Source organism: Schistocerca piceifrons, chromosome 9, assembly GCF_021461385.2.
Source record: "Schistocerca piceifrons isolate TAMUIC-IGC-003096 chromosome 9, iqSchPice1.1, whole genome shotgun sequence".
Lineage (NCBI taxonomy): Eukaryota > Metazoa > Arthropoda > Insecta > Orthoptera > Acrididae > Schistocerca > Schistocerca piceifrons.
In genome coordinates this window covers 207,381,439-207,406,984 of record NC_060146.1, presented here as the reverse complement: position 1 = coordinate 207,406,984, position 25,546 = coordinate 207,381,439, and the positions used below count along the sequence as shown (strand labels likewise).

General features: G+C 38.7%; 1 protein-coding gene across 1 annotated transcript in view; it reads right to left on the bottom strand.

Annotated features, from left to right (window-relative positions):
- The window catches only part of LOC124716866 (peroxidase-like), a 101,888-nt gene that overhangs the window by 46,840 nt on the left and 29,502 nt on the right, over positions 1-25,546 (bottom strand). The window contains exons 3-5 of the mRNA XM_047243419.1: positions 18,037-18,213; positions 5,623-5,813; positions 5,355-5,550 (exon numbers count right to left, since the gene is read on the bottom strand). Of these exons, the coding sequence (XP_047099375.1) occupies positions 5,355-5,550; positions 5,623-5,813; positions 18,037-18,213 (564 nt within the window). The remainder of the gene's footprint in view (positions 1-5,354; positions 5,551-5,622; positions 5,814-18,036; positions 18,214-25,546) is intronic.

Below are 25,546 nucleotides of genomic sequence, written 5' to 3'. Positions count from 1 at the left end.
CTGCCCACAGGAAAATTAAAGAGACCTTTGGAGAAAAGAGAACCACTTGCATGAATATCAAGAGCTCAGATGGAAACCCAGTTCTAAGCAAAGAAGGGAAAGCAGAAAGGTGGAAGGAGTATATAGAGGGTCTATACAGGGGCAATGTTCTTGAGGACAATGGTATGTAAATGGAAGAGGGTGTAGATGAAGATGAAATGGGAGATATGATACTGCATGAAGAGTTTGACAGAGCACTGAAAGACCTAAGTTGAAACAAGGCCGCGGGAGTCGACAACATTCCATTAGAACTACTGACAGCCTTGGCAGAGCAAGATGTATGAGACAGGCGAAATACCCTCAGACTTCAAGAAGAATATAATAATTCCAATGCCTAAGAAAGCAGGTGTTGACAGATGTGAAAATTACCGAACTATCAGTTTAATAAGTCACAGCTGCAAAATACTGCTGCAAATTCTTTACAGACGAATGGAGAAACTGGTAGAATCCGACCTTGGGGAAGATCAGTTTGGATTCTGTAGAAATGTTGGAACATGTGAGGCAATACTGACCCTTCAACTTATCTTAGAAGAAAGATTAAGGAAAGACGAAGCTACATTTCTAGCATTTATAGACTTAGAGAAAGCTTTTGACAAAGTTGATTGGAATACTCTCTTTCAAATTCTGAAGGTGGTGGGGGTAAAATATAGGGAGCAAAAGGCTATTTACAATTTGTTCAGAAAGCAGATGGCAGTTATAAGAGTTGAGGGACATGAAAGGGAAGCAGTGGTTGGGAAGGGAGTGAGACAGGGTCATAGCTTGTCCCCAATGTCATTCAATCTGTATATTGAGAAAGCAGTAAAGGAAACAAAAGAAAAGTTTGGAGTAGGCATTAAAATCCATGGAGAAGAAATAAAAACCTTGAGGTTCGCCGACGATGCTGTAATTCTGTCAGAGACAGCAAAGGACTTGGAAGAGCAGTTGAACGGAATGGACAGTGTCTTGAAAGGAGGGTATAAGATGAACATCAACAAAAACAAAATGAGGATAATGGAATGTAGTCAAATTAAGTTTGGTGATGCTGAGGGAGTTGGATTAGGAAATGAGACACTTTAAGTAGTAAAGGAGTTTTGCTATTTGGGAAGCAAAATAACTGATGATGGTCGAAGTAGAGAGGATACAAAATGTAGACTGGCAATGGCAAGGAAAGCATTTCTGAAGAAGAGAAATTTGTTAACATCAAGTACTGATTTAAGTGTCAGGAAGTCGATTCTGAAAGTATTTGTATGGAGTGTAGCCATGTATGGAAGTGAAACATGGACGATAAATAGTTTAGACGAGAAGAGAATAGAAGCTTTCGAAATGTGGTGCTACAGAAGAATAATGAAGATTAGATGGGTAGATCACATAACTAATGAGGAGATATTGAATAGAATTGGGGAGAAGAGGAATTTGTGGCACAACTTGACTAGAAGGCAACAAGGGATCACCAATTTAGTACTGGAGGGCAGTGTGGAGGATAAAAATCGTAGGCGGAGAACAAGAGATGAATACACTAAGCAGTGTCAGAAGGATATAGGCTGCAGTAGGTATTGGGAGAAGAAGAAGCTTGCACACAATAGAGTAGCATGGAGAGCTACATCAAACCAGTCTGAGGACTGAAGACCACAACAACAACATGTGAGTGTAATAATATGCAATGATTTTTAAGGTGAAACATCAATAAATGGAAGTCGTTTTAATTTAGCCTGTGCCTACATAAAGTCTGGATCCAAAGGAAGTATGGAGAAGGTGTATTTTAATTCGTGGAGTCTAGTGCCAAGTCATACAAACGATTTTGTACCACGTGAATCGAGATATCCACGGCCATTAAGAATTAGTGAAGTTCTAAAGTGTTGCTGTTGCTGTTGTTGTTGTTGTTGTGGTCTTCGGTCTGAAGGCTGGTCTGATGCAGCTCTACAAGATACCCTATCCTATGCAAGCCTCTTCATATATGAGTGACTATTGCAACCTATGTCTCTCTATGTCTCTCTGAATCTGCTTACTGTATTCATCTCTTGGTCTCCCTCTACAGTTTTTTCCCCAAATGCTTCCCTCCAGTACTAAATTGGCGATCTCTTGATGTCTCAGAATGTGTCCTACCAACTGATACCTTCTTTTGGTCAGGTCGTACCACAAATTTCTCTTCTTCCCAATTCTATTCAGTACCTCCTCATTAGGTATGTGATCTACACTTCCAATCTTCAGCATTATTCTGCAGCATGCATTTCAAAAGCTTCTATTCTCTTCTTGTCTAAATTATTTATCATCCATGTTTCACTTCCACACATGGCTACACTCCATACAAATACTTTCAGAAAGGACTTCCTGACTCTTAAATCTATACTCGATGTAAATAAATTTCTCTTATTCAGAAATGGTTTTCTTGTCAGTGCCAATCTACACTTTATACCCTCCCTACCTTGACCATAATCAGTTACCTTGCTTCCCAAATAGCAAAGCTCTTTTACTACTTTAAGTGTCTCATTTCCTAATCTAATTCCCTCAGCATCAATTTAATTCAAGTGCATTTCATTATCCCATTTTGCTTTTGTTGGTGTTGAGTTTACACTATATTCTCAAGAGTATCCAGACACCTATTAGTGGATATTAATTTGGAGTCTGTCCTTCCTGTGCCTTTATGGTGGCTTCAACTCTGTTGGGGACACTTTTAGTGAGAGGTGTCGGAATTTTTGTGGAGAAATGGCTACCCATTCTTCCCCAACACCCAAAACCAGAGAAGACAGCAATGTTAGACACTGGGCTCTGGAGTGAAGTGGATGTTATAATTCATCCCAAAGGTGTTCCATTGATTTCAGATAATGACTCTAGGGAGGTCAGTCCATTACAGGAATGTTATTGCACTCAAACCATTGCCTCACACTTGCTGCTTTATGACACTGTGCATTGTGCTGCTGTACAAACAGGTGCCATGTCCGAACTCTTCCTGTATTGTACAAATGTATGTAATGCTGAAAATTGTACTCACATACTTCGACATCCAGCATTCTCTCAAGTGGAATAAAGGTACCACACATTAACTACAAAAAACAGCCACATACTGTAACAATACTTCCTCGATACTTCACTGTTGACACTACACGTGATGGCACATAATGTTCTCTGAGCACTCATGAAACCCGACCCTCGCAATGGAATGCCACAGGGCTCAGCAAAATTCATAATTCTAAGTCATCTGTTTCTGGACATCCTCTGTCCAGTAGCACTATTATTTACACCGCTTCATGCATTGGTTTGCATTGGCTACAGTTCCAGTCCATCAGTACATAAGGTTTGGCTGGTGTCGGTTTAGCTGTGACTGTCCCTTTGCATTTACACTCCACAACCACATCTACAACAGTTTTAACCTGTTCACTGCATTCAAGTCTCACTTTATTACCTGTTAACTACACCTTGATGCCTCAGGAAGTGTCATGTATCTCTTAGTCAAGTTGTATCATGAGACCCTTTTTGGTCCAGTTTGATCTGGTACCTCTACCTGTGTTGCGCACTGTAGTCATCTGACCTTCAGAATCCTTCTGTAATGACATATTTCAAAAGCTTCTCATCTACTCTTATCTGTACTATACATCATTTATGTTTCATTTGTATGTACACCTATGTTCGAGACAAATAGTTGGAGACAAGGCTGCTCAACACTTTAATTCATATTTGATATTCAAATACTTCTCTTTTTCATAAAAAGTTTTCTTTCTGTTGCCAGTTTGTATTTTATGTCCTCTTTATGTCTACTGTTGTCAGTTACCTCACTGCCCAAATAATGAAACTCATCTAATACTGTCAGCATATTATTTCCTAACTTAACTCCTCTAACATCACCAGGTTTAATACATCTACATTCTGTTACTCTTGTCGTATTTTTTATATATGTTTATTTTTATATCCTCAGCAAATCACAGTTTGGTTTCCAGAAGAGCTGCTTTACAGAGAATGCTGTTTACATATTCACTCACCAAATTTTACAATAATTAAATAATAAGACAGCACCAGTTGGTAATTTATGTGACCTGTCAAAGGCATTTTACTGTGAATCAAAATATTCTTTTAAATAAATTGAAGTTTTATGGGACTGAATGTATAGCAAACCAATGGATAATATCATATCTAACCAAAAGAATGCAGAAAGTTATACTTAGTAATTCAAATAATGTAGTCTGGGAATGTAATTCTGACTAGGGAGAACCCTTGTATGGGGTTCTCCAAGGTTCGGTCTTAGGTTCACTATTGTTCCCCATATATGTAACCAATCTTCTGTCTAATATACAACGAGGAGAATTAGTACTTTTTGCAGATGATGCTAGTATTGTGTTCAGTCCAAGCATACATACAGAAACAAAAGAAATGCTAAACAATGTTCTTAAAAGTATCATTGACTGATTTTCTGTAAGTGGTCTCACCCTCAATTTTATAAGGGTACTGCATCAATGATAAGTGTAACACATGGTGAGGAAATAAGAAATAGGGTGGAAACTTAAAAATTCTTAGGTGTTCATATTGATTAGAATTTAAACTGGAAAAGGCACATATTGGAACTTGTAAAACAACATATATCAGCTACACTTGCACTTAGAATCACTGCAGACCTTGGGGAAAGACAAATAAGTAAGATGACATAGTTTGCATATTTTTGTTCTGTAATTTTCTGGAGTAACTCATCTTAAAGGAAGACTTCATTGCTCAAAAATGTGCTGTGGTGCACATCCACAATCATTTTGTAGACATCTGTTTAAGGAGTTGGGCATTCTAACCACAACTTCCCAGTCTATTTATTGTCACATGAAGTTTGTTGTAAATAATCCACTACATTTCAAAAGGAACAATGAAGTACATAATTACAATACCTAAAAAAATGACATTCATTAATCCATATTAAGTTGTCTTTAGCACAAAAAGGGGTGCACAATGCTCCAACAAAAACTTTTTACCATCTAATCAGTGGCATAAAAAGTCTGACGGACAGCAAAGTAATATTTGAGATCAAATTGAAAAGGTTTCTCCCTGAAAAGTCCTTCTGTTTTGTAGAAGAATTCCTGTTATTGTTATGTATAAAAGGCAGTCATTAGGAGTTACTAACTCACATCTGTGTGTCCTATATATTCAGTTTGCAGCCACATTTATTAATTTTAAATGTGAAAGTAAAGCGACTCATTCCACACCATTATGAGATATCATACAAAATGACCTGTGGAACATTAAACTAGCTAACTATAGCTGTCTGTCAGTTCAGTTGATCCTGGAAAGTCCCTTGCTGTCTATGACAGAAGAATTTTAGGTAATTACATATGAACTGAAGTTAGAAATGATGCCATCCTCACCAGCAAGAAAGCATGTTTCATCAGAGGGCACACTGCAAGAGGCTACTGAGTCGCTGACCTGGGGCAACACTTTTCTGCCATCAGCAAGGACCCGTGTCGTAAGTCGCCCTCCACTGAACTCCCTTATTCTAGATGCATGCCTCTCATCAGATCCGTACATGAAAGAAGCATCTAGATAGTGGCTTGCAGAGCTAACCTGAAATACAAAGTGACAGTTAGTAACCAGATCTAATAGCAAGTGAAGCTGTGCACGTGGAGCCATACGTACTGATTGTGCAGGGCCCAAGTATCCTCCCATTGTGTAGGTCTTCATTGTCCTCACGACACTCATACACTTGACTCCTTTTTCTGTGTAAAACTCATCATCCTCTGGTATTTTAACTGGGTAGCAGCCAACACTGATGTCTTTACACGGGAGGGGAGTGGCATTATGTGAGCAGCACATTATGTACTGTCCATCTGAAATATACAGCATAGTGTCACCAGGAAGATACAGTGATCTTTTTTATAATTTAATGAACAAAGCACAGCTTACAGCATGGGCTTTTATTGCAACTACCAATTTACACCTCAGTAGGCCACCATCAGAAGAAAACTATGGAGACAATGTTAGCACCTGTCACTGGAATCAGTGAGCACTTGTCAAACAGATGGTACTGTGGACTGGTACCATCCTCTCCTTATATTAGATGTGAAGATGCCTTTTAGAGTAAAAAAAATGTGATCTAGATTGTGGTATGTTCACACAATGCAAAATATTTTACATCATATGCTAGCCAAAGTAGTTATCACAATGTCACAGCACTATGGGTGTTACAACTGCATACTTAAATCTTTTAGAAGTGCACATTGATTCTGCAACAGAACTACACTGTCACACTCATTTTAGTATAGAAGCTGATGTACTAATACCACACTCATTTTAGGGAATAACACAATACACCTGATCAGCATTTCATTGCTTATTACTAGCAGGTCACTTATATTAATATACACATGTATAAACAGAAAATACTTTTACATTTGGATGTTGTTTACTCACGAAATTCTTGAATATTTATTTCAAATATCTGAAAATTTCATATATTTAGACAAAAAATGACATTTCTCAGAAATGTAAATACAATTTCAATGCTGTTTTATTAAAAATGAGACTTTTTCTTGAACATATGTGATCATAAAAATGTATGAAAAACTATGTTGTAAATTGAAGAGAGTTTTTCATAGCATGAACTATATGAAATTAAATATCAAGTTCGTACACCAAAACTGCAAGTTGTAATACATTTGTAACCATTATTTTTTCTGAAATTTTTTTTATTGTTAGTGTCAGTAATTTAAAATAACTGAAATTCCTTCCCTTTTCACAAAAATATTGGTATTAATGCCACTAAAGTCAAATAAAAGATCCTTCGTGATATGTGGCCCAAGTATAAAATTACTTCTATTTAAAAGTTAAAATCTGGATGTAAAAAATTTACTCTAACAAGGTGGCTGACATTCACTGAAAATTGTATTAAAGAATAATTGTAAAAAGATCCACTTTCATGATTTGTGAATATTATCTTTAGGCATTTGCAATATTAAATTTTTTTAAGCAGTAATATGTATAGAATTGTACATGTGGTTGAGCAGAGCCATTGATGGCAAGTTACTGCAGTAAAGGTTGAATTGTATTAAAGATGGAAATTGATATAAATGCCAACCAAAGAACTGAAGAAGGAGAAATGTAACTATTTAATTGAATACTTGAAAACTCAAAAACTCGGAGATCTTTTTGCTGCAGTCATTATACTTCTGAATGACTCAGCAGTTTCTCCATTAAATTACAGACATGCTGGAGCATAAATCCTTCTTCTTCTTCTAATATTTCAGCTGTGTACCATTTGGCCATCTTCAGAAGACTGGCCCTACACTTGTCCCATCCCTTTAAACCCATGGACCTTTCCACTCTGCATGTGGCCATAGATATACAAGCACCAGAGGTGTTGACTGACAGCAAAGATGCATGAGTTGCATCTGTGGTTATGTGGTTGATCTACATTGGGAAGTCAATGTATAATTCTGAGTTGCACTGTACCGAAGTCTTTGAAAGTTTATTAAATTAAATTTTGGATTTGAAGCTTAAACTGGTATATATTTAAAATTATTCATCAAATGAATTTCAACTGCTTCTTTCACCACCATGTCCCAAAAAGATGAAGTTGATACAAGGAGTTCGACACTTTTGTACAGCATAGGGTGACAAGTGACAATGTAGTGCTCTGCCAAGACTGGGGGTATTGGGCTGTATGAGGCAGGTGTACCTAAAATGTTCCATGCACTTTTCAAGGACTGTATGAACCATCTGCCTGACATATGAAAGATCACACTCTCAGGGGAACTTTTAAACCCAACCAGTCAGTAGCATTAAATCATCTTTAGTGGAAGCCAAGAATGCTGCTGTCTTCAATGGAGGGAAAACAAACATTTATTTTACACGTGATTAGAATCTGTCATATTTTTGTTGATAGCTTCCAACCCATGGTAGGAAAAAATGAATTAAAACTTTTCTTTGTCATCTTCTGTATTACTTAGACTGATTTTTGGTTTTATTCATAGTTCCTTCGTATCTGCTGTGGAGAATATCCATTACCTTCAAAAGCTCCTTTTGCAGACTGCCCTCATCAGCAATGAAATGTGCTCTGGGTATTAAAGTTCTGAGAACACTCATCGTCTGGGAAGTACAGTGGCAGCTGTTTGAAAATAAAGATAAATCAGCATGCATTGGCTTCTGATATACCACATATACCAAAGTACTATAACCTTTAGGCTGAACCAAAACATAAAAATAGAAGGTAACCCTCCTATCCCTCCTATTTGATTTCCATTGTGAAGTGGATTTGTCAATGGATGGGGTTCAAATGGTTTTTAAAATTCTTGTTATTTATCTTCACTATGGGGCCACACTATGTGTCATCAACATAGTCTCAAACTACAGTGGACTACAGACTAGCAGTTTCCAGCATCTTTTCCTCAGAGTACTCCATAAACAAATTGGACTCCAAGGGTGACAAGTGACCATCCAAGGTGACACCATCAGTCTGTTCAAAAAATTTATTACTAAATATAAAGTATGTCGAGATCATAACATGTCTAAATAAAGCTGAGACCTCTTTACCAAAACTTTTGCCAAGTAAGGGCTCTGACAGGGAAACCTTTGCGAATAAAGACATCACATCCAAGTTGACTATAAAATCAGTGATTTAATCCTTGCAATATCAAGGCGTGGATGGGTAATTTGGGCTCATTTTTTGAAAATATTGTAATCTAATCAGTTACTTTACACACTGCCACAAAAAAAATTGTACTCCTGGAAAGATGACATCAATTTTGTTCTGATCATGGCATATGCCACCTGGAGCATAGTGGATTTACTGATAATGGTTTCAACATCGTCCACCAACAGGAAGCATAGTAGCATGGCTGCCAGAGTAACATCTGTGTCTGTCCTTTAACAGGGAATTCTCACAGCCAGGAGGTTCAGTGTGGTGCAAATGTGTGAAAAAGCAAGCAACCATGACATAGAGATGCACTTGTGCTTCCTACAGCCAACTGAGTGAGTTCAAAAAGGGGTCAAATTTTGGTCTCCCAAGTGCTGGGATGGTCCATCTAGAGAACAGCTATGCAAGTTGTATGTGCTGCATCAAATGTGCAACAATGCTGGTATCTGTGAACTTGTGAACATTGTCACACCCTTAGATGAGGTTCTGGACGTCCACATACCATAGACATGTGCCAGGATCATCATATTGTAAGGGCAGCAGTGGCGGATTGTACAGCTTCCACAGCACAGGTAAGAGGTCTTGTGAACTCAGTCATGTCAATGTGAACTGTTACAAACCAGGTATTAGCAGTGGGACTACAATCAGTCACGCTCCTAGCCCATCATCCACTCACACCACAGCATCATTGATGTGCACGGGTCGACTGATGCTGTCAGAGGGTCACTGGAGAGATGGAATGGTGCACTGCAGCCTTCAGGAATGAAAGCAGATTCTGCCTGCACACTAGTGATGGTCATTTGCGCATACCACATAGACCTGGTGTGCACTAACTCATAGAGTGCATTCATCTAAGACACACTGCCCCCATCCCAAGCCTTACGGTCTTTTGTGCGATAAGCTACAACTCTCATTCAACTTTGGTGGTTCTGGAGGGAACACAATCCAGCCCTCAGTACATGCAGAATGTTGTTAGGTTCATTCTTTCACCATTCTTGCAAAAGGACAATGATCTGTCATTCCGACAGGATAATGCTCACCCGCAAGCTGCCTGCAAAATTTGAGGTGCTCTGCGAGATGTGCAGCAACTCTGCTGGCCAGAATGCTCTCTGGACTTGCTTCCAATTGAGAACTTATGAGATATGATGGGATGATAAATGACTTGTGTGACTTGTTGACGAACACAGAACTGTGTGAAGTAGTCGAGCAGGCTCAGCTCATTGTATCCCAAGACAGTATTTGCCAACTGTATGATTGACTGGGTGCCAGACTTGAAGCCCCTACTGTCACCCATAGAGGCTACACCACATACTAACATGAGTGTTGTAGCATGGTTCAATACCTGGTACCTCAGAAACACTTGTGATGTTGAACTGTAAATGTAATAATTTCCTGTAGTCTGTATGCACAGTTGCAACAATAAAACTTGAGTGAATCTGAAACCTCTAAAAAGGTGGACTAATTTTTTTCTGGCAATGTATTTCAATTTATTGCTCATAACACATAATTTTACATGCATGTGTGTTTTCAATTAAGTATAAAGCTTTTACAATAACAATCTTTTTAGTTTACATTATTTCTTATTACATTAAAATTCATGATAAATTCAGGTATTGCGTGCATTTTTGAATAAGCCGCTGCTTGACTCACTTTTTGAAAGTATCCTCTGTCGAAGTCGAAATCTTAACTTCATTGGGTAACAAGTTATTAAAAACAGCTCCTTTGACATAGGAGCTTTCCACTGGTAATCTTCTGTTAATCTTCTGTTAACCATATGAGAGTCTTTTCTATGCTTTGTTTCATAGTTGTAAATAACCATGTTTCTTTTTGTGGTCTTAGTCTCTTCTTTCACTAGCATTGTAATTGCTAGTATATACATGGCATAAACTGTGAGAATATTGTGTCTAATGAATAGCGGTTTGCAAGAAGTTCGTGGTTTTACTTTTTCTATGATCCTCAAGGCTCGCTCCTGCAGTATGAAAACCTTTTTCATGGTAGTTTGGCATGTCCCACCCCAGAGTACTACTTCATAAGACAAGAAAGGCTACACTAATACATAATCTACAGTCCTTAGGGTTTCAGAATTAAGACATGGTGATAATCTCCTTAATGCATATAGACTGTGTGTTATTTTTTTTTTACAGATATAATTAACTTGCTGCTTCCATGAAAGTCAATTGTCTATGCCTAAACCCAAGAATATACAATCTGTATTGGGTTTTGGTAGAATTTCATCAGTCACAGTATTTTGTCTCTTTGGACCACTTGGTTTAGAATGAATAATATTAGTTTTTTCTATGTTTAACTTTAGGTTGCCTCTTTCAAAGTGAGCTCTTGCCTTTTCAATAAAGTTATGTAACTCTTCAATTAGGCTGGGCTCACTGTCTGCATAGCAAACACCAGATGTATCATGTGCATACATAGTGATCAATTTCATGTTGTCAAGAGAGCTTGGGAAATCATTTACATAGAATATGATTAGGACTGAACCTAAAATGGAGCCCTGGGGAACACCAAAATGTATATTTCTTATACTTGGCCTTCTCATCTCTAGTATATCTCCATTAGAGTATGTAATCTATGTGCACTACTGTCTACCCTTTAAATATATTTCTAGCAATTGCATGAGTTTTCCAGTGATACCACTCTTCACAATTTTTGGTAAGAGAATGTCATGATGTACTCTATCAAAGCCCTTGAGAGGTCCAGGAGCACTCCTGCTGCTTGTGATCTTTCATTTATTTTTTCAACTACATTATGGACAAATTGTACTGCTGCTGAGGTGATACTTCAAGATCTGAAACCATGCTGAAAATAACTTAATATGTCAGCATTGTTGTAATGTTCCAGGACATTTTTTTATATTATTTTCACCATCAGTTTGGTGAAATTTGAGATTAGGGCAATGAGTCTGTAGTTCTGTACTTGCTTTATTTCCCCCTTTTTGTGTTTTGGCTTAACTACAGCCAGTTTCAACTTGTCAGGGAACACACTACCTTCGGGAACACAGTTTGTAATTATTTTAATTTTTTCAGTTAAAACTTAACCTTAAAAAAGTTTTAGTAGTAGATTTTGCTTTTTATAGTGAATATTCTGTTCAGTATTTTCAGATTCAGAAGTTTACCTGTACATCTATATATATTTAAAAAGTATGATGTGAGTAAAAGTGAACAACAATAAATGAAATTTCCATTTTTAAAATTTCTTGTGATGGTCGTAAAGTACCCCAAGCTTGGTAGTACATGTTGTCAAAATGTGTTGATATTGCTAAGAGTGTGCTAAATGATATCAGGATCTGGACCCTGCTTCCACAGCAACACCTCTTTAAGAAGTATGTTGTTAATATAAGTCAACAAAAAATAACATTTTTTTAAACTTTTTTCAAACTCTCCTGCAGGAGAGCTTCTGTAAAGTTTGGAAGGTAGGAGACGAGATACTGGCAGAAGTAAAGCTGTGAGCACCGGGCATGAGTCGTGCTTCGGTAGCTCAGATGGTAGCGCACTTGCTCACGAAAGGCAAAGGTCCCAAGTTCGAGTCTCGGTCGGGCACACAGTTTTAATCTGCCAGGAAGTTTCTCAGTAGTATTTAGTGAAAAGGACATCTTGTTCATTCCGGAGATTCCCATTTAAATTCATAGAGTATTTTCATTATACTGAAATGTAGGGCAAACCTATTGGTGACAACTATAGCAGTGCTTCAGTGTCTTCCTATAATCTGACCTGGTGGGGATTCCAAACACTTGAGGAGTACTAAATAATCAGTTGTAAAAGCCTACTTTACAGATGAGCTATAACCTCCCAGCACACTGAAGTTCATCATTCACCTTCAGTACAACTGAACTTACAGGCTTCTTCCATTTAACAAAACATTCAAGCAGTACACCTAGACATTTCACTGACAACTTTGTCAACTGGCACACAACCAATACAGTATTCACAAAATATATGATTATTTTCCCATACTTAGAGCAAGATGCCATTCATCATACCAGATACAAATGGAACGCAAATCGTCCTGTATGCTTCTACAGCCATTGCTCATTGTATCTGTCAGTTTATGTGTATAAAGAACAAGAGCATCCCATCACACTTTGGGGTACTCTGCATGATAACTTTGTGTCTGACAAGCACTTGCTCTCCAGGACTATGTATTGGGTTCTATTACTTAAAAAGTCTTTGAGCCACTTCCCCTTCTGAGAAGCTATTGCATATACTTGGGTCTTTGTTAACAGCATGCTGTCTGGCACTGTGTCATATTTTTGCAGAAATATAGGAATAAGAAATTGGCCTGTTTCCCTTAATCCACAATTTTCAGGATACTGTCTGAGAAAAGGACATCCAAGTGATTAGCATTTCAGTGCATGTGCACAAAATAAAGGGAGTGATCAGCTAAGTAATGTGACTTTTTTCTGAAAGCAGGTCAGCTCTATTCAGAACTCCAGTACACCATATTATTCCCCACTCTTTTGGCAACAACACCATATTCTCCAACATAATCTCCATTCAATGCAATGGCCTTCGGCCACCTCACTGGGAGGGCCTGTATGCCCACACTGTACCACCGGTCAACATCAGAGTCAATGTTTCGCTACATCAATAACCTACCCATTATCCATCGTACTGCTTCCCGTGGAGTGTTTTCTTTATTGAGCTGTACAGATAGAGGTCAGAAGGTGTGAGATCTGGGATGTAGACTGGATGAGGAAGAACAGTCCAATGAAGTTTTTTTAGCTTCTTTCAGTGCAAGACTCGTGTGAGGCCTCGCATTGTCAAGGAGAGGGAAAAGTTTTCGCATTTTTGTGGTGACGAACTTTCTGAAGTTGTTTCTTCAATTTCCAGAGGGCAGCACACTACATATCAGAGCTGATCATTGCACCACGAGGGAGCTCATCGAACAGAATAATCCCGTCAGATTCCCAGAAGACTGCCACAGTGACTTTACTGGCCGAGGGTGCAGCTTTGAACTTATTCTTCAGAGGAGAGGTGGTGCAGCAGCACTCCACAGATTGCCATTTTACTTCCAGTTCAAAGGGACGAACCCATGTTTCGTCATCTGTGACGATGTTCCACAAAAAATTGTTATGATCAGTATCAGGCGAGGAACCCAGCAGGCACACGGCTTTGAGTACTGCAGTTGGTGAATGTGTGTGTCAGCTCTACCAACAGAGATGTCCAGTTGAGCAGCAAGTGTTTGATTGTGATTCATTGATCACCTCAAATGATAATGTCCACAAGCTCTAACACTGCAGGAGTCACAGCTGTGTGCGGGATATTAGACAGGTTTGCGTGTCCTCGGTCAGATGATGACAAATGCCTCACCCGACAACTCACTGCCCTTTTGTTCAGTGTCGAGTCTTCATAAACATTCTGCAAGCATCTACGAATATCTGTGAAGATATATGCCAAGAGAAACTCAGTGACAGCTCTCTGCTCGGATTGTACCTCCATTACAGATGCCATTTTGAATTATATGTATAGTGTTGCCACCTATTGGAACTTCATGAATCTATAGGAGCTGAAACAGGAATACTCCATGATGTTCCACAACAAATTCTGCATTTTTTCTAACTGAAATTGGCCAAGAAAGAATGGCATTGCATTACTTATTGTAATGCTAAGTAGTATTAATGTGATCTACATTATCTATGCAAGGAAAGATTATGGACCAGATTTCTCATTTTCCCATTTAGAAATCACATTTCATTGTTAATTTTTTGCAAGAAGATTGTGTTATCCCTCAAGGAAGAAGAAGAAGAAGAAGGAAATTTACCTGCAGATTTTGGAATACAGCTGTTGCAAGACACTCGCCCGTCGAGACTGTTATTTATCATCCCACGGAACTGCTGCTCGTTTCGGTTGGGAAGCCATGAGTGTTAGATGGATACCAACTGAACGAGTCCTGTGGGGACATAATGCTGTGCAGGACCTCAGTGAACCCACAGTTCATCCAAAGAAGGCAGACATATTGTTCACTCAGCCACGTAGAATTGTACTGCTACATCAGGTACTAGTATCTAGAGCCAGGAAATGGTCTTGTTTGTTGAACAGGTATTGACACACAGAGTTTGATGACACTCTGTAGCACTACTGTCTGTCAGCATGCTGATCATTGCTGTAGTTTCCTCAGATGCAGCAGCAGAGAGAGACAGCGGTGTGCCCGGCACGACACTCAGAAGTGCCACCACTGGGTCTTCCCAGAAGACTCCCAATTCTGCTTGGAGAATTATAATGGAATTAGTGACACGTGGAGACTTCCAAGGGAAGCAAACACTGCCAGACTGCATTCATCACTATCATACAGGCCCACAGGGGTGGTGGTATGGGTACACAAGATGATCACCTCTGGTTTTGTTAGCCAGTAGTTTGGGCAGCAGCTGTAACATTTCTGACATGTTAAGGCTGGCGGCCGTACTCTATCTCGGAGATCTCGACGATGTTATCTTCCGATAAGATAATGCGAGGCACAAATTGTTTGTCCGATCCGGCCCTGCCTCAATTAAGACGGTGTCCAATTGTTGGCCTGTCAGCATGTTCTCCGAGTCCCTCACCCGTGAAAGCATCTGGCCATAGCTTATTGAGAGGTTGGTATGCTGCTAACCACCAACCACTACTGTTGATGAAATGTGGGAGAGAGATTAAGCTCAGTTTGAGTCAGTGCCCAGCCAGGTTAGAGCCACTACTGATGCCACGGATGTCAACTATGTGAACTAAATCCTGCCCACTGTATACCCACAAATCACTTATAAACTTAATCGTGTATTCTTCCTACTATAGTGTATAGTGACATTCCAATTACGTGTGTCACCACTGCCTGTGTTTGACAGCAGTGTACAATAAACACTCACAGGTGGCAACACTGTGCTGATTGCTGTTCAACAGTGGTGAAGGTGGGATTTGCATGCCTCAACTGGATGTCCATTAAGCGGTGACAGGTGGCCTTTAAAGATAAATCGTGTGTTATGCTTCATTGGACAGATGGCCATTAGCATGAAGCAGGGGGATTCATGTTGGAGGAGGGAGCTTATGGTCTGACGAATGTTTCTCTGGCACTTTGTGGGCAATCTAAGTATTCTGGAAGGCAAAATGGAAAAACACAAGTAAACATATATCCTTGGGTATCATGTCCCGGCCTACGTGCAGTTTGATGGCAACGATGTTGAGCTTTTGTAAAGTAGAAGCACATCTCACACACACATGACCACTGTCTCTGGCTGCTGAATCTGTGGAATTTGGAGAGCCCGAGACTCGATGGCCAGAGACAGTGGTCATGTGTGTGAGAGTTGTGCTTCTACTTTACAAAAAGGCAGTTTTGGCCAAAAGCTCAACATGTACACTATGTGATCAAAATTATCTGGACACCTGGTTGACAATGAATTAAAAGTTCATGGCACCCTCCATCAGTAATGCTGGAATTCAATATGATGTCGGTCCACCCTCAGCCTTGACAACAGCTTCCACTCTCGCAGGCACACGTTCAGTCAGGTGCTGGAATGTTTCTTGGGGAATGGCAGCCCATTCTTCACGGAGTGCTGCACTCGGGAGACATATCGATGTCGGTCGGTGAGGCCTGGCACCAAGTCGGCATTCCAAAACATTACAAAGCTGTTCTATAGGATTCAGGTCAGGACTCTATGCAGGCCGGTCCCATTACAGGGATGCTATTGTCGTGCAAACACTCTGCCACACACCGTGCATTATGAACAGATGCTCGATCGTGCTGAAAGGTGCAATCACCATCCCCAAATTGCTCTTCAACAGTGGGAAGCAAGAACGTGCTTAAAACATCAATGTAGGCCTGTGCTGTGATAGTGGCACAAGAAACAACAAGGGGTGAAAGCCCCCTCCATGAGAAACACGACCACACCATAACACCACCACCTCTGAATTTTACTGTTGGCATTACACATGTTCGCAGATGACGTTCACCAGGAATTTGCAAGAACCACACCCAACTATCGGATCACCACATTGTGTACCATGATTCGTCACTCCACACAACATTTTTCCACTGTTCAATCATCCAATGTTTACGATCCTTACACCAAGCAAGGCACTGTTTGGCATTTACAGGCATGATGCATGGCTTATGAGCAGCTGCTTGACCATGAAATCAAAGTTTTGTCAACTGCCGCCTAATTATCATAGTACTTGCAGTGGATACTGATACAGTTTGGAATTCCTGTGTGGTGGTCTGGATAGATGTCTGCCTATTACACATTATGACCCTCTTCAAATGTCGGTGGTCTCTGTCAGTCAACAGGCGAGACTGGCCTTTATGCTTTTGTGCTGTATGTGTCCCTTCATATTTCCACTTCACTAACACACCAGAAACACTGGACCTGGGGATGTTTAGGAGTTTATAAATCTCACGTACAGATGAATGACACAAGTGGCACCCAACACCTGACCACGTTCGAAGTCCGTGAGTTGCGCGGAGCACCCCATTCTGCTCTATCATGATGTCTAGTGACTACTGAGGTCGCTGATGTGGTTTACCTGACAATAGGTGGCAGCACAATGCATCTAATATGAAAAAAGTATGTTTTTGTGGGTGTCCGGGTACTTTTGATCACATAGTGTATGTATGTCTTTTTATTGTGTCTGTCTGTGACTCAACATCTCCTCTATATAATGAGCAGCAATGTTTTCTTTTCATAATACTGTCATTTTTTATTTATTTATTTATTTATTTATTTTTTTTCCTACACGCAGTTTGATTTTCCTCAACACAACGACGTCTACCAGCTGGACAATGCAACACGCCACACAGCTCATAGCGTATACTTGTGGAGTGAAGAGCACCAGGATGAGTTTACCATACTCCCCTGTTCACCAAACTCCCTGCATTGAGAATCTGTGGGACTACCTTGACCAAGATGTTCACAATGAGTCCTCAACTGGCTCTGAAGCTGGCATGGGTCCACACACTATTGGTACCTTCCATGACCTCACTGATGCTCTTCTTGCACATCTCACAGCAGTCCATATTACTGAAGGTTGTTATTCAGGCTTCTGACGGGTTGTCACCTTAATGTGACTGGAAAGTGTAGTAAATTTTCATTAATTGGTAGCTATAGACTGGAGGATATTCTGAGTAACTTTTAGGAAACTGCATAACAATTCATTTGTTGCTGAACCACTTCTGCAACATTTTTCTGTTACCTAGAGTGGAGAAATTAAACATCCACTGTCCAGGAGGAATAAGATTCAAATTCTCATGCAGCAATCCTAATTTCAGTCTTGAAGCCTCCTTTATCAATTTTGTTGAGACCAGGTATTCCTTCAAAACTTCCATGCTCAGTCTTGTCTTCCACACCCATTGAATCTCTGCTGAGCTTTGTGTTGACTGGATGATGAACTACAAACTCCCTTCACTCAAAGCAATTAGATGTGCAGATAAGGTAATGAGATATCACTTACCCTCTCCAAGCCAGTCTCCACTGAGAGCCCCATCATGGGTTATTAAACCACCAAACGCCATCACCATCATCATGTTAGTCTCATCATCAAAGTCACCAACTGGCAGTAAGTGCTGCCTCAGAGATCTGGCATTTGGTAGCTCTTTGCCTGTGACAGATTTCCTAGGTTCATTGATACCTGCAAGGAAACAAGTACAGTAGGAATTAATGAGAATCTGCAAAAATTGCACTGATTCAATCCCAAAGGAAAGGACAGCCACTGTAGTCATCTTTTATACATTTCACATTTAAAAAAGCTCCTAGTCTCTATGCATCAAAGAAAAACTGCAATAATAGTTATAATTCAGAAAGTCAATTTTCAGAAACCTTTATGTTGAAACACATTACATGTCTGAAATTCATTCATCGATTAAGTGATCATCCTTCATAAATACCATAAAGAAAAATAACCTTCAGGGATATGAAATGAGTTGAGGTATATGTTAAAATAAGACAAAGACATAACAGAAACTTAATTTGTATAGTATTGTACTAGCAACAAACTATTATAGGTCCTACTTTGAAGAAAGCTGCTGTTCATCTGCTATCAATTGCTTAATATTTACTTGACTAAAGTTGTATTATTCACAGAGAATATTTTCTACATCTGTAAATACTTATTCTATTTATAGTATATCAGTAGAGGAAAGTGCCCTCTTATGAACACCCCCCAACCTCCTGCAATGAGGCCGACCCTCTGGTCTCTTGGCTGTGCATTCTCCTGAATTGTAATGAGGTCAAGTGTAAACATGTTAACAGCAATTTAAGCATCTACCACTCTGCAACAGAGTGCACAAGTTACCCACTTCACTTGTTACTTGTCAGTTCATCATTACATATGTTGGCAATGGAAAAATGTTTAATGTTGTGTTATATTCTCACTTGTTTCTCCCAGATATTGGCAGGTAAGGCTTTCAAGCTGTATGTGTTCTGGAATAGTAAGGTTTAAGATTAATGTTTATTATTAACACTTTGCCATCTGCATGTCTCATACAAATGTATTTGCTTGGCACCGGCAGTACTAATTCAGATTACTCGGCTTGTTGTCGGCCGTTCTTGACATTATCAGGAAATTATAAATTGTTAAGTTTTACTAATCTCATCATTAGTTCTCGTAAGTTCTCAGTCTTGTTCCCCTACTTTCATGAAATTTTGAAGATATACATACATAAATAAATACAAAATTTGTTTGTTTCATATATTTGTTTACTTGCATTGTACTTGGTACTTGTTTTTCTCTTTCATATGATATCTAGGAAAACAGTCTCCCAGATGTAACACAACTCAACAAGACTTGCACATTATGTTTGTTGTTCTTCTTTTTTTGTGTTTGGAACATACATGGCAGTTTCTTCATTTTCGTTTATTCATTTCAGAAATAAGTGTTGCTTCATGTGACCAGAAAGTCTGTCAACCAGATCATGAGGAGCTGTACGTGATGTAGAGGCAACCTCCAAGTTTTGCTCAGAAGCAGGTACACGGTCTTTTATCCATGAATCAGACACTTTCAATAAAAAATTGTGAAACTGGAGACTCTTGAGTCCTGTATTGAAATATTGACATGTACAGAATGAATTAAATAATGCACAGTTTAAGAGGTATATGCAAACCTTTTTTGACCATTTTATGGTTTTTCTGTTTATAGAGCAATAACTCAAATATTGGGCTGCTCGGTCCACTCCTTCCATGTATCTGTTGTAGTCTAATACACTTCCAGTTTTTTTCTTGTGTAATTAGTTTTCCTACATTTTCTCTAAGTGTCAGTCAAAGGGGCATTATGTACTGTAGAGATCATTCACTTCATTTTAGTTTTTAAAGCTCTCCATACCTGTGCAAGTACCTCTCCATTGATGACAAGCTGAAAACACATTGATTTTGCATGCTTTAATTTTTCCAGAAATCCTGTATTTTGCCGTATCATTCCACAAACTCAATTTTTTTTTTCAAGTAACTTCTCTGCAAGTACTACACTGTTATGATAATTATCCATGTAGAGGTGATGCCACTTTCCATAAGAAGGTATCAATAGTTTCATCAGTGGTCTCGCTAAAGGCTGTCCAGCACCAGAACATATCTTGAATGATAAAATGTATCCAGTACTCAAAACACACAGCATCTGAATGAGTATGCCATATTTTTTAATTTTCGATGGTTTGTAAACATGAAAATTTAATCATCCATAGCATGCTGTCATTCCTTCATCTGAGATGTTTTAACTTAGATTAAAAGTTCCTTTAAACTTTTTGGAAAAATAATCAATTACAAATTGCACTTTGAAAAGCTGGTTGGCATTATCCAGTATATTGTTGTTGTTGGAAAAATGTAAAAATGATAATATTTGTCTGAACCGCTTGCAAGACATCGTTTTGCTAGATATTGGTGTGTCTGTCAATGGATTTGTTGACCAATAATCATTGATCCTTGCTTTTTTTTATACAATTCCCATAAGGATAGTAAGCCCAAACCATTTTCTAAGTTTAGGTCCTGTAACATTGACCAATTTGGCATTTTTTAAATCCAGTTTCTTTCTATTGCAATTTTGACTGTGCTACTTGTTGGTTTCATTGCTAATATATTCAAATAGATCATTCCCAATATATAATTCTACAATATTCTTGACACTCTGTGTATCTTTGGGAAATATGTTTGGACCTGGAGATCATTCAAATTTATTATTGGTCCTCGATGAATCAAAGTCTGACCACTGTGCACTGTTTTTTTTTTTTTTTTTTTTTTTTTTTTTTTTTTTTATTTATTTATTTCGTATTCCATTAATCCGTATTGTGATAAATCACAAGGATGTGGAATGAGTCAAGATTACATACAACAGATATAATACACATATATAAAATGACAAAAATGTACCATAAGATTATGAATAAGTTTGTAGGTTAAAATCAAATCAAAGGTATAGCTCAAGTAATATAAAACAATACCTAAAAAGGAAATATAGTACATTTTCCAAATTAAACAAATAATACACATATATAAAATGACAAAAATGTACCATAAGATTATGAATAAGTTTGTAGGTTAAAATCAAATCAAAGGTATAGCTCAAGTAATATAAAACAATACCTAAAAAGGAAATATAGTACATTTTCCAAATTAAACAGTTAATGTGATCTATAGCAAACAAATTTTTATCAGTATAAAAAATCATTGCTTTATCTGTAGATACTCATCAAGAGAATAGAAGGAATTTACCATTAGGTATTCTCTCAATTTACATTTAAAAGTAGGTAAGATATTAATGTGATCTTTAATACCTGATGGAAGGGAGTTGAAAATTTTTGTGGCTGAATAATGAACACCTTTCTGAACAAGACTTAAATGTTTCAGATCCCTGTGTAGATCATTTTTAGACCTAGTATTATGATCATGACATTCACTATTAGTTTTAAAAAGAGATAGGTTGTTAGAAACAAAAATCATCAAAGAAAATATGAATTGAGAGGTAAGTGTTAATATTTGTAACTTATGAAACAGACTTCTGCAAGAATATCTTGGATGAACACCACTCATGATTCTAACAGCTCTCTTCTGTGCAGTAAATATTTTTTTGGCTAAAGGCTTGTTGCCCCAAAATATTATGCCATACGACATGATAGAATGAAAATAACCAAAGTAGGCAGCTTTAGTAGCGTCCTCATCACCAATGGGGGTGATTACACGCAGAGCATAAGTTGCCACACTGAGCCTTCTATGTAGGTCTAAGATATGCTCAGACCAGTTCAGCTTGCCATCAATTAGAATGCCCAAGAACTTAGATGATTCTTCATCTGATTCAGCCAAATCAGTTCGTTCACCAAATTATTCTTGGACGTATTTCACTATTTTCCAATGATTCTGATTTGCTTTCATTTTTTTGTTATCCCTGTCTTCTTCCAAATTGACCAAGTCATCCAGAACGTAAGACATGATGTCCGCATATTCCTCGTAAATAATTGTATTGTCCCTTTCATGTGCAATAATGAAAGGGCACAAGCACTATAAAAACAAAAAACTTGTTGATGTGTGTAACTTACTGTTACCTAAACAAAACATCAACAGAATGCAACAGATACTAAAGTGCTGTACCCAGCCACTGCATGATACTATGCTCATGACACCAGTGTGGTGTCGTCAGCCATTGACTGCTATTTCGTGCATGACATCACTGTGGTGTCGCCAGGCAGCATAATGTTAAATTGTTTCATTTAGATATCTGTTTAAAAATGTAGGCTACAGTCACATAAACTGGATGTACCTTTTCAGTTGCTTAAACCAGACAACTTACTTTTTTGTGTTTAAAGCCTGCCTTGATTACTACATGCTCTTATTCTCTTGTGTTACTCCATGGCAATTTTCAAAGAAAATATTTTTACATCCATAAGTACTGTGACCTATTTATAGTATATTTGTATATAATTAAGGGGTTGGACCAAAAAGATGGAAACACCACAAGAAACACATGCTTGAACATAAATTCAGATGCTATCCAAGCCTACAGGTTGTGCTGTTGTATTTGACCTTGAATGGTGCCTGTGCAATATCCTCAATACATTGCATGTGCCAGTCATGATCAGAGCATTGTTCTCTGTAGTTACGAGTGCATTGTGTTGGAGCTAACTGAATTTGAATGCAGGCAATTGTTGGTGCTTGTAAGCATCATAGATGAAGTGTCTGGTGTTTAAAGAGGCACTCCATTGAAGATTTCTACCACTTACAGGGAAGTGGAAACATTTCATCCACTAAGTCACAACATGGATGAAAGTGTGTTGAATGATCATGACAAACAGTCATGGAATGGAATTTTCACAAAAATAAGTGAATGACAGCTGCTTGGACACTGCAGAACTGAATGGCACACTCACAAAAACGGTCAGCACGAACAACCTGAAGGGAGCTCCAGCAGCAGAAAATTACAGGGTGAGCTGGGATTCCAAGACCACTCATCCATGGTGCAAATAATGTGGTGCCAAATCCATAAAATCTGGACTGTGGAACAATGAAAGGATGCCTTATGGTGGGATGAGTGTTGTTTCGTGCTTTTTTCCAACTCCTGGATGCATTAACATCCCACAAGTGAAATGTGTCAATGGTTCATGATGATTTGGGCAGCCATATTGTGGTATTCCATGGACCCCAGGGTTACTCTGTAAGCTTACATTACTGCCGAGGACTGTGTGATCATTTTGGCTGATCAGGTACATCTCGTGATACAATGTTTTTTCCCCAATGGTGATTCTGTGTTCCGGGATAACAGGGTTCCTGTTCACATGGCCTGCATCATCCATGGCTGGTTTTGTGACCATAAGGATGAAACAACACATCTCCACTGGCCAACAAAGTCACCACATCTAAATATTACTGAGCGTTCATCGTCTACTTGGGAGAGACTGGTGTGTGCTTTACATCGATATCATTGTTACCTGAGCTTGCCACTATTTTTCAGCTAGAATGGTATAAGAGTACCTCAGAAACCATCTGCTCTGATAGCTGAGTGGTCAGCGTGACAGATTGCTGTCCTACGATTCCCAGCTGGGTCGGGGATTTTCTCTGATCGGGGGACTGGGTGTCATGTTGTCTTCGTCATCATTTCATCCCCATCTGGCACACAGGTCGCCCAATGTGGCATCGAATGTAATAAGACCTGCAGCGAGGTGGCCGGACCGGCCCCGTAAGGGGCCTCGCAGTCAATGACACCAAACGCTCATTTCCATTGAAAACTGTGCAGGACCTGTATTTACCCATTATGAGGTGACTGGACCAAGGCAGCTGGACCAGGGGCCTCCTGTTCAATGACACCAAACACTCATTTCCATTTTACCTTGAAAACCGTGCAGGACCTGTATTTACCCATTATGAGGTGACTGGACCAAGGCGGTTGGACCTGCCCCATAAGGGAGCTCCTGGTCAATGACAAAAAACACTCATTTCCATTTTACCTTGCAAACCATGCAGGACCTGTATTTACCCATTATGAGGTGACCAGAAGCTGTTTTGAATGCCAGTGGTTTTACTGTGGTATATTTGGTGTGGTGATGTGTTTGTGGTGGACCATATTTTTGTGCAGCTTTGTATTGTCACACAGCTTTACAACAAACATTGTTACTTGCCCTGTAGCTAAAAGAACTTTTCAATCCCTGAGTCTACATTTTCAGATGATTTGTAGGAACAGTGGCTAATGGGGTACAATTCTAATTTGCTGATGAAATCGTAGGGGTTCCCAATTTCTTGCTTTATGTTGAGATGGGAGCTTGTTGAATGTTTTACTACCAGAACACATTAATTTGTCCTTAACCCTTGTCAAGGAAGTGAAGTCCAGAAAATGCACTGCAAAGTGAGCTCAAGTGCAAGTATCGGTATTGTCTTGCTTCCTCCATTCCCTGTTTACATTATGCATTAATTCTGTATCTGTTTCCTTTCTGGTTTTTATTTCCTTAAATTTTCATTTTATTTTTTCATATACCTTTCAAAAATGTTCTCTTCGCCATCTCATCCATTAACATTCCTCAGTCTTTTTCTCTTTTCTTTGCATTTACTCACATTTTATTCCTGTTTAAGAATGGTGCAATTAATTTTCAGCTGAGTTGATCCCTTCCTGTTGCCATACTTTGCAGCTGATAAATATATTGGTTGAATAAAGTGGAACAGCAGAATACAGCAAAATCTCAATGAAGGTGCAGATTATATGATTTATGAACTATCTGTACAGAGTAAGGCAATTTTTGAAAAATAAAACTATGAAACTGGAGACAATCTGCTATAATTAGAACTAAACCTTTCGTTTTGAGTACAGTGTTATGTTTGTGACCCAAGTTTTGCAACTGGAGGAGAGTGAAGATGAGGCAATCGAGGAATCCACTATCATGTGCACCAAAGTACTGAAATGCATTGATCTGTTCTTAGAGTATGCAGCAATTTGTTTGCCCAAACCAACAGTATGACTCTCCTAAAACTGACAGTCACTGTGAAAAAAATGGATAAAAATCAGAAACAGAAAAAATTGAATGATATTTTCCCAAAAATGAACTGAAAAAAACTGATTCAAAATGTAGTGTATTTTGAGTGTATTTTATAAATAACTTGTCTGTTTTTATTAAGCAGTGTATAAAATATGTGGTTGGCTTCCAAATGTGAAATGAAACATATTTTGTAAATACAATAACTGGGAGTGTAGAAAGAGGATGAAAATTAAGTGGACTGATAGGAAATGAGAAAGTTTTCTGCAGATTTGGTAGGAAGAGAAACATGTGCAAAATATTGATAAGAAGAATGGACAGGGTGACAGGGCGTGTGTTAAGACATCCAGGAATGGCTTCAGTGGTACCTGAAGAAGTTGTAGTGGATAAAAACTGCAGGTGAAGACAGAGACTGGAATTATAAAATCGAAGAATGTGTAATGGAGGATAATGGGTGAAAATGCTGTTCTAGGGTGAAGAGGTTGACACAGGAGAGTGATTTGTGTTGGGATGCATTAAACCGAT